Consider the following 20,904-nt stretch of genomic DNA (forward strand, 5'->3'; position numbering starts at 1 on the left):
TTATTCAAGATGCCATTAGATGTCGAGATGGGGGAATCAGGTTTCTATGGAAGGATGAACTAGGCGGGCTGACTGGCTCCCTCATTTGTATTTATCTTTGTGATATATATTTGCGCGGGAGACTTAAATCATTTATAAAGTTCATTCACTGATCTGAAAGATGAGGCAAATAGGGTCCATTCCATCACTAACTCCTGTTTTCAAATAAGGTCTTCTCTGTGTGGAAAACCATAAAGAGATGCCTGACCATGTTAACTTTCTAATACACCTAAACCATAAAGAGATGCCTGACCATATTAATTTCCTAATACCCTTAAACCATAAAAAGAAGAAATGCATGCTGGATAAGTTGACCATGTTAACTGACCAGCTGAATATAATAGAAAGCTTATGTTTTAGTTTCTCACCAAAGACACACAGAAGCACAATTGTCTAATTACTTCAAGTTCTCTCATGCTGATAACTGTCTGACTAACAGAAATGAATGACCATATAGCCTTGAGACTGAGTACAGAACTGATAATAAAGACAGTTTCTTAGGGGAAAAATACTTTCCCAGGACGGTGTTCAAAAATCACGAGGCAGTCATGAGGAACCAAAGAGTGGGTTCCCTATTTTAATTGACTAACCACTTGAACTAATAAAGAATGTACATGTACGCCCATATTCTACACAGGTAGGCGTTATTAATTAAACTGTATAAATGTGAACTGTTTCCTTTGTTCAGTGAAGAGGTTGTTCTGACCATTGTTCAGAACACAGCTTCCCTTGTATACAAGTTTCTTTTAATAAATTCTTACTTGTCTGAAAATAAGTGTTTGGAGTTAATGCATTGTAGATCATAGGTAATTAAGTTTTCGACCTCTGCTCCAGTACCTTACCACTCTTTTGTCATGTTTTAATAAGGATGACCTGACATTAAACAGTGCCACTAAGGAAAACAGTAGCGCACAGGACAGTTTGTTTCGCAGCTGTACAGAAAATCTCACTCCTTCCTCAAGCACCAATCTAAATTCCACATTTTAACAGCAAGCAGGCCGAGAGGTATGTACAGTTAAAATGAAGAAACTGACATTGATGTATTACGAAGACATTGGTGAGTGGTTACTTTTTATGCAGCGATCTAGTAAAATTTTAAATAAAACTGATCAATTTAGTTTTATACAAAAATTATCAAAAAAAATTGCAAAATGACAAACGTACCATGTTCCTCTTTCTTAAGAATTTCCAAATCAAGGCTTTCATTTTCCTGAAAGCATAGCCGAAACGTTTCAAACATTTCTGCAAATTGAGCTGCTGTATGAAATCCTGCATAAATAGCGTTCTGAAAAAGAAAACCATTAAAGAAATATTTAGAAGCAAATCACAATAAAAGGGAAGGGGTCAGAAAAAATCTTTGAAAATGTTCACATTTATTTGTCTGCCGTAAATGCAGCATACATTAGTTGTATATCAAGCCTTGTACAAGCGTGCTTTTCAATTTATAATGTTTTTAGTTCAAGAAAAAAAAACAGATATAGCGCTGGTATTTTAATATACTCATTGGCCTCAATTTTAAATCCTCCCATCCCCCCACCCCGGCGGAAACCAGGCGGAAGGGCCATTAAAATGGAGCTGGGGATTTACCCACTCCTTTCCTGCCCCGGACTGATGGATTGCAATTTCAAATTGCAGGTGACAAGGACACCCACCTCAAGCCACTATGCAGATAGCGTCATCAGGGTCCCTTCTGTGATTTTAACCTGAGGCCTGAATGGGGGAGCAGTGGTGGTTTCCCTGCCAGGCCAATCCCCAAACCTGCCAAGAAAAGGAGCCAGGACCAGAAGAGGCCCAGTAAGGTATGTTTTTATTAATTTTTTTGATTTTCTTGTGGGCCAAGAGGAGCAGGAGTGCAGGTTGTACCTGCAGGCCCCTGGCAGCGGCCTCCTGCCGCCCAAATTCCTGTTCCCTCCCACCAACCAGTGATTCTTGCTGGGTTTGGGCAGGAGTCCGATCCTGAAAATGGAAATGAGTCCCGGGAGCTAAAATCTTACCAGACCTCGGCATGAGAGTTTGTTGCTTGCTCTGGTCCACGCTGCTCGTGCACCGATCCCACCCCAAGTTAACATTGAGGCCACTGTACCAACCATGGATTAAGAATTCCTCTGATCATTATTATGTAGTTAAATTGGAAATGCGTTCATGAAGATGCTTCATTTTTTATTTCTGACAAAATTGTAACTGTGTTTCTTTAAACTACCCATAACCAATGCCAGGCGGGATCTACTAGTTTTAATGTCATTTGCATAGTTTTTATTTTGATTGTATTGTGTTGGTAGGGTAGAAATTACTGGCGGTGACGTTACTGTACAAATGCTTAATACAATTGTATCAAATTTCTCTCTCCACTATTTTAACAGTGACAATGACCCATTCAAAATAAAAGGTGAACGTCTCCATTAAAACAGCAAAGAACAGAATTTTGTTTGAGCATATTATAACACTGAAAGTCATTTCTACCCTAAAATAGTAATAAAACGACTCCTGACATTTGAGTAGCTTTATTACTATACTTGTGTGTTCCAGTGTCACAACAGTGAGCTAAAAGACTTAAAAAAGTGCACAGTAGGGTTAATTCTCTGGAGCACCAAACATGCACTAAATGCTTACTTAAAAAATGCAGAATTCCTATTTAATTACAAAACAGTCTATCATGTTTACCCTGCTTAATTAAATATATTTATGTACATAACTGGTTTATTTGTTCAAAATTTTAGCCTCTGGATTGGTCCTTCCTATTTGTTGTAAATGTCATTGTGAATCAGACTCTTGATATAATGTTGTTCTCCTTTGGTAATTTGCCATTAGGACAGCAGCATTATATCCCCCCCGCTGATGGCAACAATATAAAGGAAATGAACTCTCCATCACCAACGTCATCCACAGTCCAAATTTTCAAGGGTCAGTAGTGCAACCGTCCAGTGCAACAAAAAACAGTGCCTCCATCCTACTAAACCTCCAATGGGCTCAATAGGATCATTAGCACACTAAAATAAAAATGGGGTGAACAGTATTCATAGGTCGTAAGTCAGCACTTGGGTCCTGCTGTTTGGGCATCCGAACCCTAATATAAAATAGCCTCAACGCAAACCTGTCAAAGTTCCCACAGCTCTGATGGACAATACAGCAGAAACTGCAGACCATTGGTTACCTGGTGTTCTAATACTTGCTTTTTTAAAAAAAAAGACTTTATTCTCTTTTGTAAATACCAAGCCAACCCAAACATATGCATGAGTGTGTTTAGGTAGCCTAATGAAATTGTATATTGTCTTATGTGAATCATTTCCTATTAATTTCACTGGGGACCAGGGACAATTCATTCCCTAGTTTCTAGTTGCACTAATAGGCAGTTAAAGGAGAGGCAGCTTAGCTGCCAATTAAATTAAATAGTTTTCACAGCATTAGAAGTAGCATATGACCCAGTAGAGATTGTGACCATACTTACATAGAACACTAGGGGCCCGATTTTCACAGGAAATTACGGGCGCATTAGTGGGGGCTGTGAAAATCAGGAAAATCCTGAGCGGGTGAGGAAGCCGACCCCAAACTTCCAGGTTTTCCACAGACCCGCCTGTGTGCACGTGCGCTTCCCGAATGCGGAAGTCCCGCCGGCAATTTAAGCCGGCAGGATGATAGTTAAAGAACCAAATGTACCTCATTGGGGTACTTAAGGTACTTTATTTCTGACATAGTAGATAGTTAAAACGATTTTAAACTTACCTGGGCGGCTTTCCTACGGCTTCCGATTCACGCCTGGTGAAACCAGGCATGAAGGGCCAGATCAGGCAAAAATAAACAAAATAAATTAAATAAAAAACCATTGCACAAAGTTAAAAAAACAAAATAAACCCACCTTTCCACCCTCTCTGATTTCCTCCTCTCTCCTCCCCCACACGATGTCCCTCTCCCCCACGATCTCCCTCTCTTCCCTCCCCCACACGATGTCCCTCTCCCCCACGATCTCCCTCTCTTCCCCCCTCCCCACCAATCTTCAGCACCCTCCACTCTCTGTTACAGCGCCGGATGACGTCTCTTTCTCTCCCCGTCGCAACCCCCCCCCACCTCCCCGGCATTGTCGCTCCTGCCTGCAGCCAGCCTGTCAATCAGGCTGGCTGCCAGGCACGAAACCCAGAAACAACTTTAATCATCATCAATTACATCGCGATCGCGTCGGAAAAGGTAAGTTTTTTTTAAAATTCGGGTTTACCCCGCGCACGTTCACCCTCCCGCTGCCAACCCGCCACCATTTCAAAATTGAGCCCTAGGAGCAGGAATTGATCATGGGTAGTTTTGAAGTGCGATTACAAAGTCTCCAAACTATATAGATAGACTTGTGTTTGGTATCAGGAAAAATGTTCATAGCATGGTTCTGAAATTGCACGAAATAGCTTGTTAAAACTCTATTTTTCTTAACCCCTATCTTTGTCTGGAGAAGATTTTTTTCCCTAGGCACCAACTCCCATTGTTCTCAGTTGTGGTCTCTGCAAGATACAGCCCAATAGAGAAAGTCCATTCCAAATTCCAATGCTGCTCGGAATTGGTCAGTGGGAAGTGTGCCAGTGACAACACTCCCTCCAATTTTCCCTTCTTCCATGAGAGGAGGTGTCTGGGCTACATTTGGCAGCACTGTGTACAAAACATTAAAAAGCCTCTGCATTCAATGGGACATGCAGGGTTTGTAATACTGAGACCCCTGCCATAAAGATATCAAATCCTTAATAGCTAAGTAATCCAAGAATTAAGGACTGCACTTTCAATCATATTTTACTTCACAAAATGTGGAGCTTCTAGGAACTAACTTCCAATGTTTAACTACCAAATCTGTTAATGCTCAAGATAAATCATACCACTATGTTTTCGATGGTTTCCACCAAATGCTTGTCATCTTCAAGGATGGCTGCCAGGTTTGGTCCCTCACCACAAGTTTTTTCTTCAATTTTTTTGTTGATAATTGGACGGGTAAAGGCATTAAAGTATGAATCAGACACTAGATTGGCTACTGAGAGAACAATTCCCTGGATTCGATGAACAAATTCAGAAATCCCAACCTGACAAAGAAACCACACAAACCATGGTTAAATAATCCTGACCTGAGTAAAAGTCTGGGTTTTCCCATTATAAGTCTTAGAATATTTCTAAAATATTGTTATTTCCTTTTTTGAGAATATTTACCATTTAATTTTTTTCTCCCCATTTTCTCATTTGTGGCCTACCCAATTTCTGGATTACCTTTAGTTGCAAGGGCAGATAGCTGACCTGCTCCATCAATGCCACTCTGAACCAGCTATCTGAATGCACACAACAGCAACCTGTTCCTCCTTCCTTCCCTTCTCTTCCTTTCATTTGGGAGGTTCTTGTCCTTCATTTGACACCTCTCTGTATTCAATATTGTGTCACTTTAGTCACTCCTATAGTCTACCTTATTGAAAAGCCATGAATTAAATCTAATGGGTTAATTAGCATAAAAAAAACTTCTAAGATTTAGACTGTAACTTCCAAAGCAATTTGAATGGATTAACTTCTTAAATTGAATTTCTTGGGCGAGAAATTCTGCCGTGTAGCTCCCGTTTTTCAGGTGCCATGCAGCCTCCTATGGTCCCAAAATGGTGTCTGAAATGAGCGCGCAAGCTTCTAGCATGACATGCGCCGGACGCCATCTTGTTAAAGGCTTTTGAGCACACGCAGATAACAAATGCCGGTACCATGTAAAGTATGGAGAATATGCGTTAGCTGATTTAGAGGGATAGATACCATGTTGGCGGCGCTCAACGCTCCAGCCAACGCATTGTCTTAACCATGAACAGCTGAACATGTCTTGGGCAGTCTGGAAGATTCCCACCAGCACTACTTAAAGGGACAATTTAAAAGATGCAGGATTTACAGGTTAATTGCTGGATTATTGCTTCTGGCTGCTGATGCATTTGCATCTGTTTTTGGAGGTCTCCTATACTTGAATACTAGGACTAGAGGACATAGCCTAAAAATTAGAGCCAGGACTTGCAGGAGTGAAGTTAGGCAACGCTTCCATACACAAAGGGTGGTGGACGTCTGGAATGCTCTTCTGCAAATGGCAGTTGGTGCTAGCTCAATTGTTAATTTTAAACCTGAGATTGATAAATTTTTGTTAACCAAAGGTATTAAAGAATATGGGGCTAAGGCGGGTATATGGAGTTAGGTCACAGATCAACCATTATCTCGTTGAATGGCGGAACAGGCTCGAGAGACTAAATGCCACTGCCACTTGCTGCCTCCTGTTATGCGCCACCTTCTCCTGCAAGAAAGCGAGACGTGTGTCAGTGGGTGTCCTGCAGGATGTTTGGGTGATGTGCCTGTCATGGTTGAATAGCTGCCAGTGTATGTGACCCGAGAGTTGAGAGTTTGCGGCTTGCAACAGTGGTAATGTGTCAGGGTGATAGGAAGCATCTAATTGGAAGAGTTGAGTACTGATGGAAAGAGATGGCTGGTATGTGGGTGATGGGGGGTGTAGTGCGTGGAGCAGTGGATGCAGATAGTGGTGCAGTTAGTAGGAGATGCCACTTGACAGTTGACCACACTCACCTTGACCACTTGTGTCAAAGCATTGAACTTCTTCCTGCATTGCATCCATGTTCGTGGTGCTGTGCGCCTGGCAATGACTTTGTCTCCTACTGCCTCCCCCTGCCTCTTCAGCATATGTCTGGAGGGCCTCTTGCCCCCTTGCGGATAAAGGATGCCCCTCCTTCTGTCCACCAAGGCCTCTAGTGCATCATCAGAGAACCTTGGTGCACGCTCTCTTGCAGGCCTGGTACAAACTCAGATCGGCAGATTGGTGAGGTCTGGCGTGCAGATTGGAGGATGTGGGATTTAGTAGTGCGCAACCTTTATTCAATATTTTAACATAATTCAATAGTTGGTAAACATAGGGACGGGACCTGCATCTGTGTTCTGTGTGTGCGATGTCTGATCTCTATTCAGACTCTGTACGGACCTGTAACTTATTTTTTGCAAATAAGAGATGTAGGCTGCCTTTAAGAGAGGTGAGCAACTCACACGATATCTGGGCCCCCCTGCTGGTGAGAACACCGAAAAATGCAGCTCGGCCTCGCTGCTTATGCTGCAACCAGGTAAATGAGGAGGCAGCACCCATCGGAACGACCAGGCGCAGGTTAATCGCGCACCGCGACCGGATTCAGGGTTATCGAATTTAACCCCCCTTGTTTCTTAGTAATTTTTCGGGTGGTAGTCACAGTTTGTTTATTCTCCCATATAGTCTTTTTGCTTTCATTTTTTTGGCCCTCTCCCCATTTCGCAAACCATTTCTCAGCTGAGATATTGAACAGGCTATTTGCTCCGAGAGATCACCCAGTATCACTATCAGGTGCAGGCCAGGTGGTTTTATCTTCAGATTTCCCTCTGTAGGGTAGAAACTTCAACTTATTATTATCTGGAGTATATTTCAATCCACCGCCAAGATGGAGTTGAATACTTAAGCCCAGAATTTACTGTGAAAATAACAGTGAGGCTAACAGGGCTCACCGTTATTTATTTGCAAATCAGACAGCAACTACAGGCGAGCGCACAACCGCAGTTAAACGAGGAAATCTGAAAGTTACTGTCCGAGAGGCACTGCCCCGCTGTCAACTTAGGGAAAACGGCATCTGGCTGTCTGACTCACCATTCAAATACATTGAACGGCGTGAAGTTCCTGTACTTACGCAGTAGATATAGACTAAACACGCCACAAGAATTTAGGGCTTGTCCATTCCAGTCCAAGTGCCCTTTTAACGGTGTGGTCAGTCTTAATTACTGCCAAACAACCACTCTGGCACTGAAAATTAACTTTTACTAATGTGAAGTCTCATTCCTTCAGCCTCTCTACTTCTCTGCATCCTTAAAACTGTCATTAAATTCTATTGCTGCAACCAAGCGTTTGGTCATCTCACTTAACGCCACCCCCTTCCCACCCCCACCACAATATTTTGGATCTATTCCTTTCATACACTGTGAAGCGTCTTGGGTCATTTTTCTACATTAAAAGCACTATATAAATGCTACTTCTTGTTATTACAGTACAAGATTAAGATAATTAATTAACCATGATATAAACATTTTTAATTTATCCCTTTAACCTGAGAGGAAATCAAAATTTAATGGTTCGAGTTATGGCTAAATGTGGTAAAGAACCATACAGGAAGATAGCAGGATCAATCCCATATTCTTGCTGCAGCATCTGGGGCACAATTAGCCTTAGTGCCCTGCAGAGGGGAAAACTGACTATAGTTTCCCCTGATCACCATCCAGTGATCCTTGCTGGAAAATATTTGTAATGGAAATCAGGTGAGAATGGAACTTAACTAAGGTTGGGTACCCCTCATAACCCAAAAATCTGCAGACACTCACTGTCTGCGCTCACATATGAAGAATGGCTACTTGGGCAAAGTAGTAAGGGACTCTAAACTAGTAAAGGAAAAAAATCAGCAAAGAAACAACGTTTTTATGGATACTTCTAAAATTAGTGAAACTATACTAATAGCTGAAGGTTGACTCTGCAGCTGGGGAGTTGCCTAAAGCAAGTGAAGTGACAAATTCATTGTGAAGATAAACTGTTAAGGAAAGATTTATGTCTCTCAGGTGACTAAAAAAGTAATATTAGCAAAATGATGAAATTACATAGCTGAGAAAAAACTACAATTAAATATTCTCGACAAACCTCAAATTCACCCAAGGTCGGGCGAAAAAGCAATTCTTGAAGAGTTAATATCATTTCTACAAGAAACATTGGTACAAAAACTTGCTGTTCTTCAATGAGATCTTCATCCTCGCGATCTTCATCCTCGAGATCTTCATTCTCGAGATCTTCATTCTCGAGATCTTCATCCCGGGGAATGACGGCTGTAATGACTTGTGCATTTGACTAAGAAAAACAAGATAAATACATAAATAGATGAAACTATTTTAGCATTATACTACTATGCACAAATAAATCTGTTCTAAAAATTTCTAAACAAATAATTATTTGGCTATAAATGTAATTATAGCATGTGGTTGTCACAGGACTTTAATCTCATGAGGTGATATCGTCCCTGTGCCTTTTTATATCAGAGTATATTTAGTAATGATAAGTATCACAATGAAATGTAGAAACTTAGTAGTCATTGGAGGTCCCCACACCTGATGCTTGTGTCATGGAAAATAGTTTGAAATGTCAAAATGAAATTTCAGAATGAACATTTACAATTAGATCAATGTCACAAAGGATAATATTTAAAAAGATATAATCTTATAATTTTTCCACTCCTAAAGACAATTGTTACAAATATTTTGAACGTCTACCTTTTTTTCCAACTCTGCTTCCTTTTCGTGTTCCTCAGTGCTCCAGATTCTAATGAGCTCTGCCTCTGGAGTGTGCTTCAGCTTCTCTGTTAGGTGACTGTATAAGGTTGTGATGGAATTCACTGTGAGGACGTGCAATGTATTGACTATGAGGTAATCAGTAAGGCGGATGAAACTAGAGAGGAGAAGCGGTAGAAATAGAGAGCAAAATTTAGCTTGACTGGTTAATGATAATTAAAAGTGCCTAACAAAGTTTTTAAAAGTTAGCACTAACCAGGTTAATCTCCTGCAGTGAGACCTCTTGTTTGCTTGTCCTGTATAGTTCATTTTGTCAGATGTCTCTACAAGGATCTCAGTGGCAATAGTGGAACGCATGATATTGACCTCACTAATTTCTGTAAGTCAATACAATTTTTTTTTTGCAGCAATACACATAAACTAATCAGAAAAGTCATACGGTGCAAAGGCAAGTTATGTTTTTCAAAGTTATATAAACAAATGAACATTTATCCCAAAAGTAGCAGCAAGTTTCCTATGAAATTTTTCGTAAGAGAATGCAAAATAGTTTATTAATGGAATAGATGTAGAGTCTGAATCATAGACTATTTTAAATAAAACCACGGAAAACAAACACAGGTAGGACTTGCCAAAATTATTCATTGCCAACATATTCTCACATTTTATAAGTAAGGATTGCAATTTAAGTAGGCTGTGGACTTCAAATACATTGCACATTCAGTTGCACGTATAAACTCACTTGCACATTATATGCCAATCAGTACCTGCACTCTGCATCTCAGACAAATAGTCATCTGGTATAAATCCAGCTTCCAGTAAGGCTGTGCAGCAGGCAATCTTAACCGTTTGTTGTGCAATTTTCCTGAACTGGGACAGACGCTCAGAACCCTGTAGAACCAAAACAACACATGCTTTAGTGGATTCCAAGATTACTTGTATGTATAATCAAACATCACTTGAAATCAGTCCTTTACTACATGGCTATGCCTCAAATTTTCAACACCAACTGAAAGTGAATAATATTGTGCACTTAAACTTACATACAAATTACAACATGGAAACAGGCCATTCTGCCCAACCAGTCCATGTTGGTGTTAATCCTCCACATGAGCAGTAGTCCTAATCCGGTGTGCCCGCCCTGTTCCTAAATCCCTTCATCCCCTTTCCTTCAACCATCCACCTAACCTATTAAATGTTGACATGATCTCTGCTTCAATCACTAACTCTGATAGTCACAGCCTCACAACCCTCTGTATAAAAAAAGTTTCTTTTGCTCTCTATCCTAAATCTCTTACACTTAATCTTATATCTACGTCCCCAGGTTCTACTCCCCTTAAACATAGAGGGTAGACTTTCCGCTTGTTTATGCTATTAATATCAGCGCAATCCAAACGTAATCGGCCGAATCAGATCGGGGAATTTTAAACGTAAGTGAGTTATGTCCAAAACCACTTACATTTGTGTTTTCCGCGATCTTTTACGCTGGTTTAAGATTCAATTCGCCTGGATAAAGCCTTGCCCACAAAACTGGCCAAACCCCCTAGGTCGACATTGCGAGAGTCCGATGATTGCACTGGTTGTGCAGGCTCTTCAAATTGCATTCATTTTCTTAGGCACACAGGCAGTAGCAGGCACGTTTTAAAAGTTTTTTTATATCAAAAAATGTTTAACTTAATAAGAAACTGACTAGTGTACGCCAATGAAATTATTGAATGGTTCAATATAGTTTTTTTAAGTCATGTTCAGTGATTTTAAATCAGGTTACTCACAGGAGGAGGACTGGGCACCCTTATTAAAAATGCTTATTTTTTGTGATAAACCCATTTTCAGCTGTGTTAATAAAACTGTACCAGGTTACCACTCTTAAATACATCAATGAATACTTTTTAGTGGAAAGAAGAAAGAATAAACGATTAGGTTCTATTATACTGCCCGATTGTGCTGGTTCATGGAAGATTATGCAAATGAATTTTATCGGAAACTTGAAGTTTAACCTAACCAGCTCAAATTCAAGCACGTTTTGGGCACAATTTCCCAATTGCGCCCAAAGGGGAAACTCTACCCCAGAATCTACAGGAAAAAAAATATGTATTAGGCCCATGTGGTCCATGCTGGTGTTTATATGCCGCGCAAGCCTCCTCCCACTCTAATTACTTCTTCCCATCCTACTCCAATGTCCCTCTATTCCTTTCTCACTCAGTCTGTTTCTAACTACCCTGCTCTATCCCTTCATAATTTTAAACTCTTTCATTAAATGACCCCATAATCTCACTGTTGTAACGAAAACAGCCCCAATTTTGCAAGTCATTTTTCGTATTTGTATTTCCTCATATCAGGCAGCATCCTAGTGAATCTCTGCATTCTCTACTTCCTCAACATCCTTCCCAATCATGTGTAGCCCAAAACTACATACAGTACTCCAACTATGGTCTTACTAAGGTTTTTATATAGATTCAGCATTACATCTCGACCTCCATATTCTATACCTTTTACTATAAAACCCAATATTCAATTAGGTTTTTTACAGCCTTATCTACTTGACGTTCTGCTTTTAATGTCTTGTACACCTGAACCCCCAAATCTCTCTGCTCTTCCACATCGCCCAAACTTCCCCCAAAGTATAATTATTACTTTCATTTTTTAAAATCATCTCACACTTACTAATACTTAATTCCATCTGCCATTTTTTTCCCATTCCATCATCTTATCAACGTGCCTTTACAGCTTCCATTTGAGAATTATTTACTATACCTCCTATTTCAGTATCGTCTACACAGTTTGACACTGCTCCCTCAAGTTCTATGCCTCTAATTCTATGTGCAAAAAATACTGACAGGGCTAGGCAGACTGGATGCAGGGAGGATGTTTCCCCTGGCTAGGGGGGTCCAGAATGAGGGGTCACAGTCTCAGGATATGGGGTAGGACATTTAGGACTGAGATGAGGAGAAATTTCTTCACTCAGAGGGTGGTGAACCTGTGGAATTCTTTTCCACAGAAGGCTGTGGAGGCCAAGTTACTGAATATATTTAAGGAGCTAGATAGATTTCTAGACTCAAAATGCGTCAATGGGTATGGGGAGAGAGCGGGAATATGAGATAGAGGATCAGCCATGATCATATTGAATGGCAGAGCAGGCTCAAAAGGGCCGAAAGGCCTACTCCTGCTCCCAGTTTCTATGATTCTATGTGTACATTGAACTGCAGCGGTCCCAGAACAGAACTCTGTGGGACACCACGACCCACTTTCAACCGCACTAAGAAACTGTCCTTCAATCCTACTCTGTTTCCTCCCTTCTAACCAGTTTTTAATCCAATTCTGCTATGCTTCTCCTAATTCCATATCCCTTAAAATTCTTCAATATTGTCTTGGTCAAAATCCTGGAGCTCCTTCCATACTGCCATGGGATATCAGCAACATCAGCCAGAAGTGCTGAGTAAATGATCCATTTCGGCCTCCTCCCACTATCCCCACCATCACGGAAGCCAGTCTTCGGCCAATTCGATTCACTCCACGTGATATCAAGAAACGGCTGGATACAGCAAAGGCTATGGGCCCCGACAACATCCCAGCTGTAGTGCTGAAGTCTTGTGCTCCATAAATTGCTGTGCCTCTAGCCAAGCTGTTCCAGTACAGCTACAAAACTGGCATCTACCCGACAATGTGGAAAATTGCCCAGGTATGTCCTGTCCACAAAAAGCAGGACAAATCCAATCCGGCCAATTACCGCCCCATCAGTCTACTCTCAATCATCAGCAAAGTGATGGAAGGTGTCATCGACAGTGCTATCAAGCGGCACTTACTCACCAATAACCTGCTCACCGATGCTCAGTTTGGATTCCGCCACGACCACTCAGCTACAGATCTCATTACAGCTTTGGTCCAAACATGGACAAAAGAGCTGAATTCCAGAGGTGAGGTGAGAGTGACTGCCCTTGACATCAAGGCAGCATTTGACCGAGTGTGGCACCAAGGAGCCCTAGTAAAATTGAAGTCAATGGGAATCAGGGCGAAAACTCTCCAGTGGCTGGAGTCATACCTAGCACAAAGGAAGATGGTAGTCGTTGTTGGAGGCCAACCATCTCAGCCCCAGGACATTGCTGCAGGAGTTCCTCAGGGCAGTGTCCTAGGCCCAACCATCTTCAGCTGCTTCATCAATGACCTTCCCTCCATCATAAGGTCAGAAATGGGGATGTTCGCTGATGACTGCACAGTGTTCAGTTCCATTCGCAACCCCTCAAATAATGAAGCAGTCCGAGCCTGCATGCAGCAAGACCTGGACAACATCCAGGCTTGGGCTCATAGGTGGGAAGTAACATTCGTGCCAGATAAGTGCCAGGCAATGACCATCTCCAACAAGAGAGAGTCTAACGACCTCCCCTTGACATTCTACGGCATTACCATCGCCGAATCCCCCACCATCAACGTCCTGGGGGTCACCATTGACCAGAAACTTAACTGGACCAGCCATATAAATACTGTGGCTATGACAGCAGGTCAGAGGCTGGGTATTCTGCGGCGAGTGACTCACCTCCTGACTCCACAGAGCCTTTCCACCATCTACAAGGCACAAGTCAGGAGTGTGATGGAATATTCTCCACTTGCTTGGATGAGTGCAGCTCCAACAACACTCAAGAAGCTCGACACCATCCAAGACAAAGCAGGATGCACTGCAGCAACTCGCCAAGGCTTCTTCGACAGCACCTCCTAAACCCGCGACCTCTACCACCTAGAAGGACAAGAGCAGCAGGCACATGGGAACAACACCACCTGCACGTTCCCCTCCAAGTCACACACCATCCCGACTTGGAAATATATCGCCGTTCCTTAATTGTCGCTGGGTCAAAATCCTGGAACTCCCTTCCTAACAGCATTGTGGATGAACCGTCACCACACGGACTGCAGCGGTTCAAGGCGGCGGCTCACCACCACCTTCTCGAGGGCAATTAGGGATGGGCAATAAATGCTGGCCTTGCCAGCGACGCCCACATCCCGTGAACGAATCAAAAAAAAACAAACTGCAGGTATGTTGTTCTGGACTTATAGGGCTCAGTTTTCCTGGGAAATTGCAGGTGCTTTGGGGGGGGGGGGGGGGGGGGTGGGGAAGGGGGCTCCGAAAATCAGGGCAATCCTGTTCGGGTTCGGAGCCCGGCTCCAACCTGCAGACTTTCAGGTTCCCATTGACACGTCTGGGTGCGCGCGTGCCTCCCGAATGCAGAAGTCCCACCGACAATTAAAGCCAGCAGAATGATACTGTACACAGTTGTTAAGACAGTTTAAGTAGTTGAACTATTTAATTTTCTCCACATTGAGGCAGGGGTGCGATTTTGAAGCATCCTCAGCGTGTTTCCCGTGCTGTGGGAAACACTCCATGTTGCAACAGACGTGTTTCAGCCAACAGCCAGTGAGACATTCAAATTCTTATTTGACAAATAGGGAGAAAAGGTCACTTATTGCAGCAGGGCACTCAGTTCTGTCAGACAAAGTTTTGGCTGCAAGATCTTTGTGTTTTCACTGAAAATTCTTACTTTCCACTCAAAATTCTGCTGTTCAAACACATTTAACGACTTTGCGGATCCCCTCAAACTCACACCTTCAGGATGGGGGGAGCGACATGGCTGCATTCACGACTACATCCAAGGACGAGCAACATCACCAGCCTCGTCAATCACGGCGTCCACCTCCGCCACGTGGAGCTCCACAATACAGTGCTGCGCCACAGGCACCTGCAGAAGAGCACAGCGGGCAACAACAGTGAGGGGCGCCGCATGAGGAGGTCCCATCCACATCTGCCACCCACATGGAGGAGGAGGCGGAGGAGGAGAAGGAGGAGCAGGAGGGACAGGAGGAACCCATGGGCATAGCAGCAGTTCACCTGGCTGCTCGTGAGGCCAGGGAGTCACTGATATGTGAATGGTTCCCCTACAAAACCTTCACCTGTCTCATCCAACTACTCCTACGTGGTGCATCCCCTGTGGCTGCAGCAGAGGTAGTGGCAGGTTGCTCTTGTTCATGCCCTGACCGCTTAGATGCTTTGGGCCTATGCCGTCTGGGTTTTGGTGCCTGTGAGGGCCTCTCCAAAGACATGTGCAGGGGCAGACTCGGCCACCTGGACAGGAGGCAACATTGTGGGTACTGGTTGAGGAGGGGGCAATGGGTGAGGCATGGGAGCGCTTCGAGTGGCGTCCCCACTTCCATGTCCCTTTGCGCATCATCCCTCCCTGGGCCAGGCCCACATCATTCCTCCCACTCTGCTGGACAACAGTTTGGAGGACATGTTTGAAGCCTTGTAAGGCCAGTGCTAGTGTATCTGCCTGCCTGTTTAAGGCAGCAGAATGTTGTTCACTCTGAGTCCGAAAGGCCATTGACAGAGCCTGAATGGACTCATTTGTGAGCTGTGCTTGAAGCTCAATGGAGGCTAGCCTTCTCTCCATCGCAGACATTCCCGCACTTACCTGTGACAGTATCTCAGAGAGTTGCTCATGTCCCTGCGACACTATCTCAGAGATTTCCTCCCATACCTTTGCCACCATTCCACTCATGCAGGAGTTGGACTCCTCCATCCTATGCGCTGTTGTAGAGAGTGCACGTAGCACCTGTTCTGGTACCTTACAAATGTGCTGCTGTCCCTCGATCATTCTCCTTTTAAAGGATGGCCCCCAGGGTTCAGCATCTTTGTCCAGCAGAGCAGAGCCTGGAGTGCTCCCACCGACGCAGACTCTCCGCAGCTGCCCCTGCCACCAGTGTCTGCTCATGCTCACGTGTGTGGTAACTCACCAGGTGCCCACCCAACTAACTGAGGATTCGGACTGACCAAGCTGTGAGTATATGCGCTGGTGGATGGCTCGCTAAGATGTGACGGTGCACCCTCAGAGGCCAGCAGGCCTTCTGAGGAATTGCCCTCTGCCGTCACAGCGATCGCTGAAAGCCCTGTAAGGGAACAGAAGGCGATATTAAGCATCATCACAGATGTGCCATGTTGCGATGAGCATACTGAGGTGCTGAAACCCGCATGAAGAAAACTTACTGTTTCCAACGCGATCACATGTTTCGCACCCAGCAGCCAGCCTGATTGACACGAGGGGTGGGGGCGAGAAAGAGAGCGTGCGAGACGTCACCCAGTGCTGGAACGGAAGACCGGTGGGGGGAGGGGGAAGATCGGGGGGTGAAGAGGTGGACGTCGGAGCGGGAGATATCGGACATCGGAGCAGAGTTCAAAGATAGGTTCATTTAGTGTTTTCACTTCCTTCCATGGTTTTTTTATTTAATTTATTTTGTTTCTTGTTCCCTGATCCGACCCTTCATGGCTGGTTTCACCAGGCGCGAATCAGAAGCCGTGGGCAAGCTGCCCAGGAACGTTAAAAATCTTTCTAAGTACTGAATCTGTCACAGGTAAAGTGCCTTAAGTACCTCAATGAGGTACATTTCGCTCTTTAACTGTCATCCTGCCGGCATTAATTGTCGGCAGGACTTACGTTTTCGGGTCACCCGCGAGCACACAGGTGGGTCCCTGGGCAACGCTCGGAAGTCGGCAGGTTGGAGCCGGCTTCCGAACCAAAAGGGGATTTCCATGATTTTCGGATCGCCGCCCCCAACGCATCCACAATTGCCTCCTAAAATCACCCCCATTATGTTTACTGAATGTTAATGTTCTGTCACCAGACATTTGTCGGGTGCCAGTCTCGGCGTTCCCGACGGACAGGCACTCGAGGATTCGGCTGAGGTCCAGCGCCTCCTGCCCCGCGTCTGTGAGGACGACTATTTGTAGCGGCCCCCTCTGGACCTCGCCCTCTCCCGTACATTCGGAGCTCTCTTCTCCTGTAAGGGGAGAAAGTGCAGGCGCGTGAGCGAGTGATAGTGACGTGGTCAACCGATGAATGCATTGGTTTGGGTGCGGCTAATCGTGAAAGAGATGCATCAGAGGGTGAGTATGAGACACAGCCATGACATTGTATGAGGATTGAGTTGAGTGGTAGGGTGACGAATGGGGAGGTGAGTAAGTGCAGGTAAGTTGAGGATGAGCCTTAAGCGGGTGTGGGGAGTGATGTGATAGAGTAGTGTTTGCAGTGCAGAATGAGTTGGGGGGGGGGGGTGGGGGCGGTCATGTGATAGACGGAATGTGGGAGAATCAGTAAGTGTACTCACTTTGGCTGACCTAGTTAGGTCATTGAAGCGCTTCCTGCACTGGATCCATGTGTGGGAGACGTTGCTGCTGTTGGTGACCTCATCTGCCACCTCGAGCCAGGCCTTCTTGGTGACCGAGGCAGGCCACTTCCTCCCGTCCGCCGGGTAGAAGACATCCCTCCTCCTCCTCACCCCATCTAGTAGCACCTGGAGTGAGGCATCATTGAATCTTGGAGCAGCCTTGCCCCTGTGCTGCTCCATTGTGATCAGTGGGTGTTTGCTCCAGGAGCAGCCACTGAAGGACTGCCCCTTTAAATAGGGCTCATCCTGCTGACAGCTTGAGATGTGGGTGCGCAGTCCGCCCGCTGCGCAGCTTTCGGACGGCAAACCCGGAAGCCACGTTAAGTGGCTCCAATTGACTCGTGATCACATGGGAAATGGACATTTTATATTGGGTAGATTACCCACGCGCCCAATCACCCCACCCCCCCCCCCCCCCGCTGCCATCTCGCCTCCACTCTAATATCGGGGCCATGGTCTCTGTTGGGAGGATAAAGATTTCTCTGAGCATGCCTCTTTCTATTTGCTCTCCCTTCAGCTACAGTTCTGTTTACTCCTTCCTCCTCCTCACAGGGGTGGGATTCCTCGAAGGACACCCATCAACAAGAAACAGCTACAATTCCAGAATCCCCTTAACAGGTCAGAACCTACAGTAGCAACTACAAGCACATTCAAATCCTTTAAGGTCAGAAAACACACAAGTTACTGCAGGACAAATGTCTCCAAAAGTTCTATACAACTTTACCTGAGAACAGCCGAGGATCCCTTTAAATAACATTTGAAATGGCCGCCCATGGTTTGGGGTGGGTGCAGGAACTGTTGTTAATCAGACAGTGAGATCAGAAAATAGTACTAGTGTTGAAATTACATAACTTGACTCCAATATGAATTTATTTGCAAGGCTCTCATCTATTTCAGATGGAAACTCTGGCTGCCAGATTAATGTCCCTGGAAAATCTAACCAGCTGTAAAAGCAGTGGTAGTGGGTGGTACAAACAGCAGTTTTATTTTCCGACGACCACAGCGCTGTTTTTGAGCATATTTAAGCAGTAAAGAGATGAAAATCAGTGCAATTGCTTATAATTCCCTCAGTTTATTTCTCACACTCTGAGCATTTTAATACACACATTTTATCTGTTTTTATATTTGCATTTAATGCTAAACTTTATCCCTCAATTTTTTTTTTGTCCACGCTAACACCTCATTCTTTATCTCAGTCTTTTCCTTATTTATAACTGGTTGATTTGATTTTCCTCCTCTACTCCCTTTATTCCTTCTGTACGCTATCCTTTCTTCTAAATAATTTTTATATTTATATATATTAACCTCATCTATTCCTACCTTCTCTACTTGCTATTTCTGTTTTTTTTTTATTCGTTCATGGGATGTGGGCGTCGCTGGTGAGGCCAGCATTTATTGCCCATCCCTAATTGCCCTTGAGAAGGTGGTGGTGAGCCGCCTTCGTGAACCGCTGCAGTCCGTGTGGTGAAGGTTCTCCCACAATGCTGTTAGGAAGGGAGTTCCAGGATTTTGACCCAGCGACAATGAAGGAACGGCGATATATTTCCAAGTCGGGATGGTGTGTGACTTGGAGGGGAACGTGCAGGTGGTATTGTTCCCATGTACCTGCTGCTCTTGTACTTCTAGGTGGTAGAGGTCGCGGGTTTGGGAGGTGCTGTCGAAGAAGCCTTGGCGAGTTGCTGCAGTGCATCCTGTGGATGGTACACACTGCAGCCACTGTGCGCCAGTGGTGAAGGGAGTGAATGTTTAGGGTGGTGGATGGGGTGCCAATCAAGCGGGCTGCTTTGTCCTGGATGGTGTTGAGCTACTTGAGTGTTGTTGGAGCTGCACTCATCCAGGCAAGTGGAGAGTATTCCATCACACTCCTGGCTTGTGCCTTGTAGATGGTGGAAGGGCTTTGGGGAGTCAGGAGGTGAGTCACTCGTCGCAGAATACCCAGCCTCTGACATGCTTTTGTAGCCACAGTATTTATATGGCTGGTCCAGTTACGTTTCTGGTCAATGGTGACCCCCAGGATCTTGATGGTGGGGGATTCGATGATGGGAATGTCAAGGGGATGTGGTTAGATACTCTCTTGTTGGAGATGGTCATTGCCTGGCACTTGTCTGGCGCGAATGTTACTTGCCACTTATGAGTCCAAGCCTGGATGTTGTCCAGGTCTTGTTGCATGCGGGCTCGGACTGCTTCATTATTTGAGGGGTTGCGAATGGAACTGAACACTGCAATCATCAGCGAACATCCCCATTTCTGACCTTATGATGGAGGCAAGGTCATTGATGAAGCAGCTGGAGATGGTTGGGCTTAGGACACTGCCCTGAGGAACTCCTGCAGCAATGTCCTGGGGCTGAGATGATTGGCCTCCAACAACCACTACCATCTTTCTTTGTGCTAGGTATGACTCCAGCCACTAGAGAGTTTTCCACCTGATTCCCATTGACTTCAATTTTACTAGGGCTCCTTGGTGCCACACTCGGTCAAATGCTGCCTTGATGTCAAGGGCAGTCACTCTCACCTCACCTCTGGAATTCAGCTCTTTTGTCCAGGTCTGGAGCCGAGTGGTCCTGGCGGAACCCAAACTGAGCATCGGTGAGCAGGTTATTGGTGAGTAAGTGCCGCTTGATAGCACTGTTGACGACACCTTCCATCACTTTGCTGATGATTGAGAGTAGACTGATGGGGCAGTAATTGGCCGGATTGGATTTGTCCTGCTTTTTGTGGACAGGACATATCAGGGTAATTTTCCACATTGTCGGGTAGATGCCAGTGTTGTAGCTGTACTGAAACAGCTCAGCTAGAGGCGCAGCTAGTTCTGGAGCACAAGTCTTCAGCACTACAGCCGGGATGTTGTTGGGGCCCATAGCCTTTGCTGTATCCAGTGCACTCAGCCGTTTCTTGATATCACGTGGAGTGAATCGAATTGGCTGAAGACTGGCTTCTGTGATAGTGGGGATATTGGGAGGAGGCCGAGATGGATCGTCCACTCGGAACTTCTGGCTGAAGATGGTTGCAAATGCTTCAGCCTTGTCTTTTGCACTCACGTGCTGGACTCCGCCATCATTGAGGATGGCAATGTTTGCAGAGCCTCCTCCTCTCATTAGTTGTTTAATTGTCCACCACCATTCACGACTGGATGTGGCAGGACTGCAGAGCTTTGATCTGATCTGTTGGTTGTGGAATCGCTTAGCTCTGTCTATCGCATGTTGCTTCCGCTGTTGAGCTGTTTGTTGTTCTTTTCCCTGCCCTTTTTCCTCCTCGTTTTAATGACTTTTCAGCCTTGGGTCAGTGGTAGCACTCTTGCTTCTGCATCAGAAGGTTGTGGGTTCAAATCGTAGT

At 44.7% G+C, this 20,904-nt stretch overlaps 1 protein-coding gene across 1 annotated transcript in view; it reads right to left on the reverse strand.

Annotated features, from left to right (window-relative positions):
* The window catches only part of dnah6 (dynein, axonemal, heavy chain 6), a 475,651-nt gene that overhangs the window by 422,633 nt on the left and 32,114 nt on the right, over nt 1–20,904 (reverse strand). The window contains exons 7-12 of the mRNA XM_067983622.1: nt 10,134–10,257; nt 9,626–9,746; nt 9,352–9,526; nt 8,729–8,932; nt 4,887–5,087; nt 1,204–1,324 (exon numbers count right to left, since the gene is read on the reverse strand). Of these exons, the coding sequence (XP_067839723.1) occupies nt 1,204–1,324; nt 4,887–5,087; nt 8,729–8,932; nt 9,352–9,526; nt 9,626–9,746; nt 10,134–10,257 (946 nt within the window). The remainder of the gene's footprint in view (nt 1–1,203; nt 1,325–4,886; nt 5,088–8,728; nt 8,933–9,351; nt 9,527–9,625; nt 9,747–10,133; nt 10,258–20,904) is intronic.

The sequence above is a fragment of the Heptranchias perlo genome, chromosome 4, assembly GCF_035084215.1.
Source record: "Heptranchias perlo isolate sHepPer1 chromosome 4, sHepPer1.hap1, whole genome shotgun sequence".
Taxonomy (NCBI): domain Eukaryota; kingdom Metazoa; phylum Chordata; class Chondrichthyes; order Hexanchiformes; family Hexanchidae; genus Heptranchias; species Heptranchias perlo.